The 12,398-nt window shown below is 42.5% G+C and overlaps 1 protein-coding gene across 1 annotated transcript in view; it reads left to right on the forward strand.

Annotated features, from left to right (window-relative positions):
* Positions 1–12,398, forward strand: part of LOC119412961 (protein unc-13 homolog B) — a 141,509-nt gene that overhangs the window by 34,023 nt on the left and 95,088 nt on the right. The window contains exons 7-8 of the mRNA XM_037679971.1: positions 6,824–7,043; positions 8,313–8,540. Coding sequence (XP_037535899.1) covers positions 6,824–7,043; positions 8,313–8,540 — 448 coding nt within the window. The remainder of the gene's footprint in view (positions 1–6,823; positions 7,044–8,312; positions 8,541–12,398) is intronic.

A 12,398-nucleotide genomic window follows, 5' to 3' on the forward strand; every position in this document is an offset into this window, starting at 1 on the left:
TTTGTTTCTAAATGTAACTCCTCCCACTCTAGTCGTTTGTTTCTAAAAACGCAAAAAAAAGTTTTAAAAAAAAGTGACCGTTTAGTTTTTACTGTCCGCGTACAAAATAATAGACAAAACCCAGCAATAACTTCTGTTCTTCACACAAAGGAACTGAATACAACAAGAATAACTTCATGTTTGAAAAATATCTTGAGAACAAAAGTGAAAACTCAGCCCTGACAGCAGCTGCTTTTAACTGTAACTGTATTTCTTGATATCCAAGAGCTTTGATGAAGATAATATTTCTGGTTTGTTTAAAGTGTCTGAACGAGTCAGCTGCTTCAACAAATAACTCTTTTACCATGTCTCCGTCTTGAAAAGACTTCTTGTGCTTAACAATTATTAAAGTGACTGACCTGGACTGATGCTTCGCTGCTGGTCAGCTGTAAGAAAAATGACTGCAGTCCCGATAACTGGGATTCTAGTTCCTTCACTGTTTTCCTATCTCAGCTCACTTTTCAGAAGGAAGTCAGAGCCGTAGTATTTATGAATATACCGGTAGTCCAAAAATGCCGCTCCAGTGAAACGCACTTCGAATATGACAGGTGAAAAAAAAGTCCTCCCCCATTTCATATGGAAATGGTAGATTTTTTTGCTTCTTTCTTGGTCCAGCTCTCCAACTCATTTTACACACTTACTTGAGTTTAGATATAAACTGGAGGCTATTACGAGTAAACTTGTTTGTTTTTAGCTCTGTTGAATGCACATGCATAGTGACCTATGCATCAAAAAAGATCCAGTCTTTGATTGGCTAACGTGTATGTCCATCAAGTGACAATTTGCTTAGTGAAGATGGACTGATCATCTGACGTCTATTCAAAAAAAAAAAAAAAAAATTTAAAAAAAAAGTCTAACATCTATTTTGCCGTGCAATCAACTGATATTACCTTTGCGATCTACCGGTAGATCGCAATAGCCGTATTGGGCACCCCTGATCTAAACCATTTGAGGACAGACCCCGTGATGCCCATCTACGGCTCCAACCTAGAAATGAGGATCTCGTGGTCGATGGTGTCAAAAGCAGATGTAAGGTCCAATAGGACAAGCAGCACAGAATCACCAGCGTCTGTGGATATAAAAATGTTGTTAAAAACCTTCAGTAGAGCAGTTTCAGTGCTGTGGAGAGATTTGAAGCCAGATTGCAATAACTCTGATAGCGTGATCCTCCAAGAAATATTTCAACTGGGACTAAATTATTTTTTCCAGTAGTTTTGAGACAAATGGGCGTCTGGAGACAGGCCGGAAGTTGGCCACCACTGAGGGGTCAAGGTTAGGTTTTCTTAGCAGAGGTTGAACAGCAGTGTTAAGATATTTTTAATCTAGACTGGTTTTATGGTTTTGATCTGCTCAAAGACGGGATTATAATGAAATTATGACCCGGTTCTGACTGGGTTAAACTGGGCCAGCAGCTCTCAAGAGAGTCCCCCTGGGATTTCAATATCAGTCAAATAGTTTAATCTGTTTGCCACATCACGTAGAAAGGCTTTGAAGCACCGTCTCATATTTCCTAACAGTCAGTCCACATAAGACCACACTTAGCCACGCCCCCTCATACACTGATAGGCTGAGCTCCCCTTCTGTGAAGGCGGAGTCTTAGGAACCCATAAATGAGTAATGACACGGGACATCGAGGCTCTTCTTCCGGGTCTGTGAACACATCACAAACTGTAGAGTCCAGCGCTGTGAATTGTAATCTTTTCCTGCCTTTTCTTATATAATTGATAAAACTTAATTGACGTTTCCTTGATTTATTGATTAGTATAGTGCCACTTCTGAGGGAGGTTCGAGCCGGGGGTAAAGACGTGGGCTGGAGGGGGTTTCCAGATCCGGTGGTCCGCAGCCAGCTCCCGTCTTTAACAGCAGCATGTTTAAAAGTTTTAGGCACCACACCTGAAGTTAAACTGCTGTTCACAATAGAGCTAATAGAGGACCCAGAGTAGTAAAGATCTCTTTTAGAAGGTGAGGGGGAACATATCAGAGGAACCAGATGGTTTCATGCTGGACATTACCTGCTCCAAAAAAGGCAGAGATGGGCTCAAAGTGGTCAGATACAGCTGCACATTGAGATGAGATGGACAGATCATGAGCTGGTGGAGAAATGAGTGCCTGGGTGTTCACAACTTTTTCTAAAAAGAAATGGAGAAAGTTTTCACACAGTTGAAGCTTCCAGAGGTGAAGGTTCACTGAGGTGAAGAACTGAGTTCAGGGTGGAAAAAAGAACTCTGGGGTTGTGAGAGTTGGAGACAACTATATATGAAAAGTATCAAGACTTAGCAAATTTTACTGCTTTCTGATAACAACACCAAGTCTCTCTTAGCATTTGAAAAGAAACCTGCAGCCGGTCTTTCCTCCACCTGAACTTCGCCCGCCTGCATTGCTGTCTAACGGCTTGAGTGACGTCATTCAGCCACGGTTCTGATCTGAGTTTCGTTTTTCTGGTTTTAACAGGAACAACATGGTCCAAAACATTTAAACACACAGGATAAAGCTCATCAGTGGTAGGAGACACCGAGGGCTGCTCGATCCTTTCACAGTTAAAAACATCAGTGAAACGAGCAGCTGCGCGGTTAATGGCCCGGCTGCACGGCGCAGGAGCGCACGGTTCAGCAGTGAGACAGGGAGAGGTAAATTCAAATAGCATGGGCATGTAATCTGAAAACACACTGTCACCAATTTCAAGATTAGAAACAGAAACATCACGTGATAACACCAGGTTCAGTGTGTGTCCATGTTCCTGGGTGGGACCATTTACCTGCCGAGATAAATTGAAGGAGTCCAATAAATCTAAAAAGTCATCCAGTAAGGTATCCTGATGCATGCACAATATTCCAGGTAGAAAAATCTGAAAAAGTTAAGTCAGGTCCTCTGGGCAGGTTCAAAAAACAAAAAAATTGTAAAGACATTTCGTCTTTCATCCGAAAGGCTTCATTAAGAAACCCAAACAGGACTCCAGTCAGCCATCAGGTGAAAAGGAGGAACCCAGACCAGTGGTCATTCCATATGTTGAGGGAGTATCAAATGTTGAGGGAGTAGTAAAGTGAAAAAAGTTCAAGACAAAAACAACTGGACTTTATTTATTATACTTTACTTTATACTTTGTTTTGTTTTTTCTCCTTGAACTTTTTTTAATTTACCATGTCCTGGATGACTGAGAATCTCCACCAGCTATTAATGACTTAATTGGCTTGCCATAGACTCCACACCTTCATTCTGCTCGTTGCTTGGAGCCATCAAAACAGCTGCACCGTCCCGGCGAAATGCAACTAATTTAACCATTAAAAGTGCATTTATTAAGCAAATGTTAGACTGAGACACACCTTTGCTATCATTTCGAGCAAACAAATAATTGTTTAGGTGTTTATTTTGTTAAATTTGTACAGCGACTCATCGCGTGCACACGTTTACTTCCGCGTATCAGGTTTTGAAATACAGCTGATTTGACCCTCAAAGTGCATTTATTAAGCAAACGTTAGATTGAGACACACATTTAATATAATTTCAAGCACACAAATAATTGTTTTTAAGTGTTAATCTTGTTAAATTCTTGTTAAAGTCCTCCCATGCACACTTTCGCAGCTGCCATTTGGCAGCCCATCGGATTTTGGCACAACACCAATCCACATTTCCGGGTTCTCAGCAGTGACGCATAACAAACGCGACGTGTCAGCGGTGACACATAATAGATGCAACATGTTCATGGATTTTTCCACTTTATTAGACAAATATGGACTGATGCGACTTATAGGGTGGACCAATGTGTATGTCGGAAAATACGGTAGTTTTGGCTGTCAGCAGCAAACTGGTTGATTCACTATGAGAAGGTGCTATTTATAAGACTGAGTGAATGTAGCACCTCAGACTCCAGAAGTCTTTCAGATGAAAGACGAAACGTTTCTACACGTTTTTTTGTTTTTTGAACCCGTCCAGAGGACCTGACGTAACTTTTTAGATACTTCACTAAGGACTTTTCCTAACAACTGTTGTAGCATGAGCTATTGTGGCCCCCCAAGCTACTGCAGCCAGCTGTTGCTAGCTGTGGGCCCCCGTCCTCATCTCAGACCCCATGTCCGTCTCCAGCTCACGCGGCCCCACTGGCTCAGACCTCCCTCAGAAGTAGCACTTACACTATCAATAAATCAAGGAAATGTGAATTAAGTTTTACCAGTTGTATAAAAATCAAGGCAGGAGAAGGTTACAGTTTATAGCACTGGCCAGTCCGATACACAACGCAGTATCCTGGACCGGAAGGGCCGGATGTCACATGGCATTACAAATATATATATAGGGCCTAGACAGCTCCTTCACAGAGGGGAGCACAGCCTATCACGTGGATAAGGGGCCGGACGGCTAAGTGTGATCTCAGTGGATCTTATGTGGTCTGACATGTCAGGAAAAATGATACGGTGCAGGAAAAACCTTTCTAAGTGATGCAGCGGGCCAATAAAGAACAAATAAAAACTATTCCTTGACGGATTTTGAATCCCTGGGAGACTCTTTTTAGAGTTGCTGGCCCCATTTAAACCAGTCAGAACTGGGTCATAATTTCATTATAATCCGTCTCTGAGCAGATCAAAAAACCCACGGTCAGCCTAGATAAAAATACGAACACAACACATATAAATATTAAAGTCCCCAATGATTAAAACGTTGTCATATGTTGGTGTGATTTCAGCCAAGGAATCAGAGAATTCACTTGTGAAGTCCTTGGATCGAGGGGGCGGTAGACGAGAGTGCACAGAAGTGGAGGCGAATGTCCCAGTTCAAAAACGCTCAGCTCAAAGCTGGTGTGGGAAACCGGGATGGACAGTTGTTTACAGGCAAAGTTTGGTTTGAATTTTGTTAATAGTCCACCACCGGAATCCATCCTACCTTAAATGGAGCAGGTCTTCTCTCTATAAACTTAGCTGATTCAGTTGGACATCCGGGTTGTTGACAATTATCAGAATCAGTTTATTATTGCCATGTCAATGAACGAGGTTCACAAACTAGGAATTTGCTTCGACATAAAGGTGCGAATAATAATAAAGTAAAATAAAGTAAAAATGAAAACATAACATAAAATTAATGGTCCAATCTAGAAATCAGTCCACAGTTTTTTTCTATGACATCTACTCTTCTTTCTCTTTCATTCTCTTCATTCATTAGCTCCTAAAAGTACTCCTTCCATCTTCCCGTCACACTCTCCTCACTCGTTAGAACATTACCATTCCTACCTTTAACAAGCCTAACCTTCTGCACATTCTTTCCAGCCTGATCACTCTGTCTTGCCAATCGGTACAAGTCCTTCTCGTCCTCTTTAGTGTCCAGTCTCCCATACAACTCATCATACACCTTCTGCTTTGCCTTAGCTACCTCCCTCTTTGCTCTACGTCCCATCTCCTTATATTCCTGTCTCCTCTCTTCAGTCCTCTCTCTGTCATATTTCTTCTTGGCTAACCTCTTTCTTTGAACATCTTCCTGCACTTCACTATTCCACCACCAGGTTTCCTGATCATCCATTCTCTGTCCAGATGACACACCAAGTACCTTCCTACCTGTCTCTCTAATTACTGTGGCTGTAGTAGTCCAGTCATCTGGAAGCTCTTTCTTACCACCCAGAGCCTTTAACAGCTCCTCTCTGAATTTCTCACAACATTCTTCCTTCTTCATCTTCCACCATTTGGTCTTCTTCTCTGATTTGACTCTTGTTCTCTTCTTCACAACAACAGTCAGTCTACACACAACCATCCAATGCTGTCTGGCCACGCTCTCCCCTGCCACAACCTTACAGTCTCCAATCTCCCTCAGGTTTCCTCTTCTACACAGAATGTAGTCGACCTGTGTACTCCTTCCTCCACTCTTATAGGTCACTCTATGCTCCTCCCTCTTTTGGAAATAAGTGCTGACTACAGCCATTTCCATTCTCTTGGTGAAATCCACCACCATCTGTCCTTCCTGGTTTCTTTCCTTGACACCAAACCTACCCATCACTTCCTCATCCTCTGTTTCCTTCACCAACATGTCCATTCAGGTCTGCTCCCATCACCACCCTCTCCTCCCTGGGAATACTCTCTATCACTTCATCCAGATCTTTCCGAAATGTATCTTTCTCCTCCTCATCACATCCAACCTGTGGAGCATAACCACTGACAACATTTAGCATCAGACCTTCAACTTCTACCTTCAGACACATCACCCTATCTGACACTCTTTTCACCTCTACTACATTCTTTACCAACTCCTCCTTCAGGACCATCCCTACTCCTTCTCTCTTTCTGTCCACACCATGGTAAAACAGTTTGAACCCTGCTCCAATGCTGCGAGCCTTGCTGCCCTTCCACTTGGTCTCTTGGACACACAGAACATCTACCTTCCTTCTCAGCATCATGTCAGCCAGCTCTCTACCTTTGCCTGTCATTGTCCCCACATTTAGAGTTGCAACCCTCAGTCCTACATTCTTCACTTTCCTCTTCTCCCTCTGTCTCCTGACATGTTTCCCTCCACTTATCGGGTATATATCTGGTTTATTTAGAATACCTACCAGGCACGTACTGGTTAAGTACCTGGTCTGCAGGATACCTACTATGTACATAGCTGGTACTTTCTGGGTGCATACATGCTACCTACAGTGAAAATACCAGGCTTGTACTAGATGTGTTCTCAATACATACTGGGTTGTATTTTGTATTGCTATTCAAACATTTTCGTAGATGCTAATAAACTTTTTTCTTCAGTATCCCATAGATGTTATTAAATCCTATTTCTGTTTATATTATTTTTGTTTGTTTGTTTGCTTCGACAGAACACTCACGTTTATAAGAAGACCCTGCAGGCTCTGATCTACCCCATCTCCTGCACCACACCGCACAACTTTGAGGTGTGGACAGCCACCACACCCACCTACTGTTATGAGTGTGAGGGTCTACTGTGGGGCCTCGCCCGGCAGGGCATGCGCTGTGCAGAGTGTGGGGTCAAAGTTCACGAAAAATGCCAGGAGCTCCTGAATGCTGACTGCCTGCAGAGTGAGTTAATTTGATAAACTCCTAACCAAAAATTAAAGCACATTTGTCCTTATCACAAGGTTTATAAAAAATACTTTATTTTGTAAAATGGTTTGAAAAGTATTTTATTTTGGAAAAAGGTTTGTAAGCTCAATCATCCAGGTAGATAAATCACAAAAAAATATTCTCAGGTCATCTAGACAGTTTCTTTAAGGGAGAAGCAGTTTGTCTCTCATCCGAAAGACTTAATCAGTCTGAGGCCTGCCAACCAGATCTGTCTCACAAATAGCACCTCCTTGATGTGTTTCAAACCAGTCTGCTGTGGAATCCAAAGAAATTAGCTTCACACATGCAAAAAGGGGGACCATCCATCCTCAACAATCAATCATCAGTGCATAACAGCCAAATGTTTTAGGCTAGATGGCCAATTTGCCACTCACAGAAACAGCCTGAGGAACACCAAGGCCAAAATGACTCAGACTGGTTCAGGTTTCTTTGGATTCCACAGAGGGTTGGCTTGAAACACATCAAGGAGGTGTCATTTTTTTTCAATTCAATTCAACCTTTATTTAGACAGATAAATCACATTGAGCATCGAAGACTCATTTACAAGTGAGATCTGTTTAGACAGACAAAAAGACCCTGTGATTGCTGGACATGGGCACCAGCAACCCCCGTGACCCAAAATGGAAGAAGGGGGTAAAAGAGAATGGATGGATGGTCTTAACTTTTGGAGCTTTAAATGGACAGGCCCTCCAGTACATCACTGAAATGTTGATCCCTTATTCTCCAGCCCACACCCTTCGGTCTTCAGCGCTGAACCTCCTAAAGGTCCCTAAGACCCGGTTCAAAACTCGGGGTGACCTTTCCTTTCTGGCCGTAGCCCCCGACTGTGGAATGCCCTGCCCTGTCTCTTCGTGTGGCCGTCTCTGTTGATTCCTTTAAAAAACAGCTTAAGACACTTTTATTCAGACAAGCTTTTAGTTAAATGTTTTATTTTCTGTTTTTATTCATCAGCTGTTGTTTTATTTTAAGCCTGCATTTTGTATTTTGTAAAGCACTTTGTGATTGTGTCTATGAAAAGTTCTATATAAATAAAGTTCACTTACTTGGCAGGCCTCAGACTCATGAAGTCTTTCGGATGAAAGATGAAACATTTCTATACGACATTATTTAACCTGTTTTGTATTTTATTTTGGGTAAAACCATCTAAAGAGGGTCTAATTGAAACTTCGTACACACCTACGTCGCTTCTTGTTGTGCGTTTATTTATATTGTGTTTCTCTTCAGGGGCTGCGGAGAAGAGCTCCAAGACGGGGGCGGAGAACCGGACGCAACACATCATCATGGCTATGAAGGACAGAATGAAGATCCGCGAAAGAAACAAACCTGAGATCTTTGAAGAAATCCGTAAAGTGTTCAACGTGTCCAAGATGGACCACTCTCAACACATGAAGATCATCAAGCAGAACGTTCTGGATGGCACCTCCAAGTGGTCGGCCAAGATCACCATCACAGGTGAGTCCCACCAAGATGAACCATCTAGGATTTTTAGAGTATGCAAACAATTTCTTGTGTGGTTAAAAATAGTTTGCGTTTAATACAACTTTGACAATAAATCACTCATTTCTATTTTGTCATGTTTCTTATCGCACAACTTCACAAAATGTCTCAGTGACGAGTACCGTGCTTGGACTTTGGGTTGCAACAAAATTTACTTTAAACTATCCATCGTCCACTATCTTTACCTACTTCTTTACTCAAATTAGTAGCTATAACTAACAAAAACAAAACCAGCTAAAGCTAAAAGTTAAAAGCAATCAAACTGAATGTAAATCTAAAATTAGCTAGACTGTAGCTAAAGTTAAAGAAGACAAGCGGAGCAGGTGTACTGAAGACGATTTTAAGGAACAAAGTTTTTTGAAGGATGAAACTATGAAAATAAAGTTAAATAATTCAAAAAGTAAAAATCTCAAATGTTAAAGCGAGTGACATTATTTACATGAACGCTCCTACAAGAACCCTGCAGATGTTGGATGCTGCAGATGTTGGATGCTGCAGATGTTGGATGCTGCAGATGTTGGATGCTGCAGATGTTGGATGCTGCAGATGTTGGATGCTGCAGATGTTGGATGCTGTCTATCATGGTGCACTAAGGGTCATAACTGGCTGTAACTACCGTACCCACCACTGCACCCAGTATCCACTGGTTAACTGGTCACCATTAACTCCACACAGACTCTCCCACTGGTACATTTCCATCTTTAAATCACTTCCTGGTCTGCTGCCTTCATACATCTCCTCCTACATGTCTCTGTGTGAGTGCAGCTACAGCGTGCGCTCTCAGGACATCATTACCTGCAGTGTTCCCTCAGTGAGGACTGAACTAGACAAAAGGACCTTCTCCTACTCCGCTCCTGTTTCCTGGAATATCTTGTAAAAAGATCTGAAGCTCTCGACCTTTGACCTCTCTAAGTGGCTTCAAACATCTGATAAGTTCCTGTAGATGTTCCTGCTTTTAGTTTTCTACATCGCCTCGTAATCTAGCTGTTTTTATTAGTTTTTTTACATAATTTTCTTTCATTTATTTTTCCCAATATATATGCTTTCTTCTACTCCAGCTCTAATGTTAAAAATCTTGGTGTTATTTTTGATCAGGACACGTCTTTTATCCCCCACATTAAAAACGTTACTAGAACCTCCTTCTTCCACCTGCGTAATATCACTAACATTAGAAACATCTGATCTAAAGATGATGCAGAAAAACTGGTCCATGCATTTGTCACGTCTAGACTGGACTATTGCAATGGTTTATTATCTGGGTGTCCAAATACTTCTTTAAAACGTCTTCAGTTGATCCAAAATGCTGCTGCCAGAGTCTTAACTGGAGTTACTGGGAGAGATCATCTCTCTCCAGTTTTAGCTTCTCTCCTTTGGCTCCCTGTCAAATCCAGAATAGAATTCAAAATCTTACTTCTAACCTACAAAGCTCTCAACAACCTAGTTCCATCTTATATTACAGATCTTATTGTTCCATATTTTACTAACAGAGCACTTCGCTCTCAGACTGCAGGTTTACTTGTGGTTCCTAGAGTTTACAAAAGTAGAATGGGAAGAAGTTCTTCCAGTTCTCAGGCTCCTCTCTTGTTGAACCAACTTCCAGTTTCTGTCCATGAGGCTGACACATTGTCCAGTTTAAGACTGGGATTAAGACTTTCCTTTTTGATAAATCCTATAGTTAGGGTCAGCTTGTTATGCTGCTATAGACTTAAACTACTAGAGGACAAACTGACCTCTGTTCTTAAATGAATTGTTAAAATTCAATAGTTTTCATTTGATACTATTTCTATCTTAACATGTGATTTTTGACCTGCCATTGTGTATCTGTTCTTACCAAACCCAGCCGGTCGAAGCAGATGGTCCTCTTGTCCTGATCCTGGTTCTGCTAAAGGTTTCTTCCTCATGAGGGAGTTTTTCTTTCCACTGTCGCCTTCATGCTTGTTCAAGATGAGAGTTCAGTGATGGAGTTAAACTCAAAGCTGCTCCTCAGATATTTCTTCTTCTTTCGACTTTTCCCTCTTCAGGGGTCGCCACAGCGAGTCCTCCTCCTCCATCTCACTCTGTCCTCTGTGTCCTCTGTCCTCACTCTGTCCTCTGTGTCCTCTGTCCTCACTCCAACTACCTCCATGTCCTCTCTAACTGCATCCATATGTCTCCTCTTTGTCTTTTTCCTGCAGCTGCATTTCTAACATCCTTCTACCAATATACCCACTGTCCCTCCTCTGGACATGTCCAAACCACTGTCCCTCCTCTGGACATGTCCAAACCATCTCAGTGTGTCCTCTCTAACTTTATCTCCCAGTTGTTCAACCTGTGCTGTACCTCTGATGATCTCATTCCTGATCTTCTCCATCCTTGTCTCTCCTAAGAAGAACCTCAACATCTTCATTTCTGACACTTCCAGTTCTGTCTCCTGTCTTTTTGTCCATGTCTCTGTCTCCAGACCATACAACAGAGCTGGTCTCACCACTGTCTTGTAAACTTTTCCTTTGACCTTTGCTGACACCCTTTTGTCACAAATCACTCCTGAAACTTTTCTCCATCACTCCATCCTGCCTGGACTCTCTTCTTCTCCTCTTCACCACACTCCCCATGTTCCTGGACAGTGGACCCCAAGTCCTTGAAGTCCTGCACCTTTGTGACCTCTGCTCCTTGTAGCCTCACTGTTCCACCTCCTCCCTCTCATTCACACACATGGACTCTGTCTTACTACGGCTGACTTTCATTCCTCTTCTTTCAAGTGCATACCTCCACCTCTCCAAGTTCTCCTCCACCTGTTCCCTGCTCTCACAACAGATCACAATGTCATCTGCAAACATCATCATCCATGGGGATTCCTGCCTGACCTCATTGGTTAGTCGGTCCATCACCAGAGCAAACAAGAAGGGGCTCAGAGCTGATCCTTGATGCACTCCCACCTCCACCTTGAAGCTATCTGTCACTCCTACAGCACATCTCACCACTGTCCTGCTGTCCTCATATGTGTCCTGCTGTCCTCAACATGTCCTGCTGTCCTCATACATGTCCTGCTGTCCTCATACATGTCCTGCTGTCCTCATATGTGTCCTGCTGTCCTCATACATGTCCTGCTGTCCTCATACATGTCCTGTACCAGTCTAACATACTTCTTTGCCACTCCAGATCTCCTCATGTCACACCACACCTCCTCCCTCAGCACCCTGTCAGATGATTTTTATAAATCCACAAAGACACGACGGAGTTCTTTCTGACCCTCTCTGTTCTTCTCCATCATCATCTTCAAAGCAAAGATGGATCTGTGGTGATCTTTCTTGACATGAAACCATCCTGCTGCTCACAGATAGTCACCTCTCGTCTAAGTCTTGCTTCCACACCTCTCTCCCAGATCTTCATCATGTGACTCATCAACTTAATTCCCCTGTAGTTGCTACAACTCTGTACATCACTCTTGTTCTTAAAAATGGCCACCAACACATTGGCCCTTATTTGAATGTCAAGTCAAATAACTGTTGACTGGACTGTTGAGAGAGGACTCAGAAAGACAAGGGAAACTAAAACAACACAAAACACAGATGCGATAGAAGACTCGTCACTGATGCTGTTTTCTCTAAACTCTGGTAAACAGAGTGTTTGGTGGCGGCAGCAGCTGCTACAGCTGAGTGTGAGTCAAAGGAATTGTGTTACGAGACGTTGTTGCTTCAGTGTGTGGGTGATTGTGTGTTGATGTGTATCAGTGAAGATGATAATGGAGAGTAGGTGTTTGTTGTTATGCAATTTTATAGTCATCCTCTGTGTGTGTGTGTGTGTGTGTGTGTGTGTGTGTGTGTGTGTGTGTGT

This window comes from Nematolebias whitei, chromosome 8 (assembly GCF_014905685.2).
Source record: "Nematolebias whitei isolate Nwh7 chromosome 8, NemWhi1, whole genome shotgun sequence".
NCBI classification, from domain to species: Eukaryota; Metazoa; Chordata; class Actinopteri; order Cyprinodontiformes; family Rivulidae; genus Nematolebias; species Nematolebias whitei.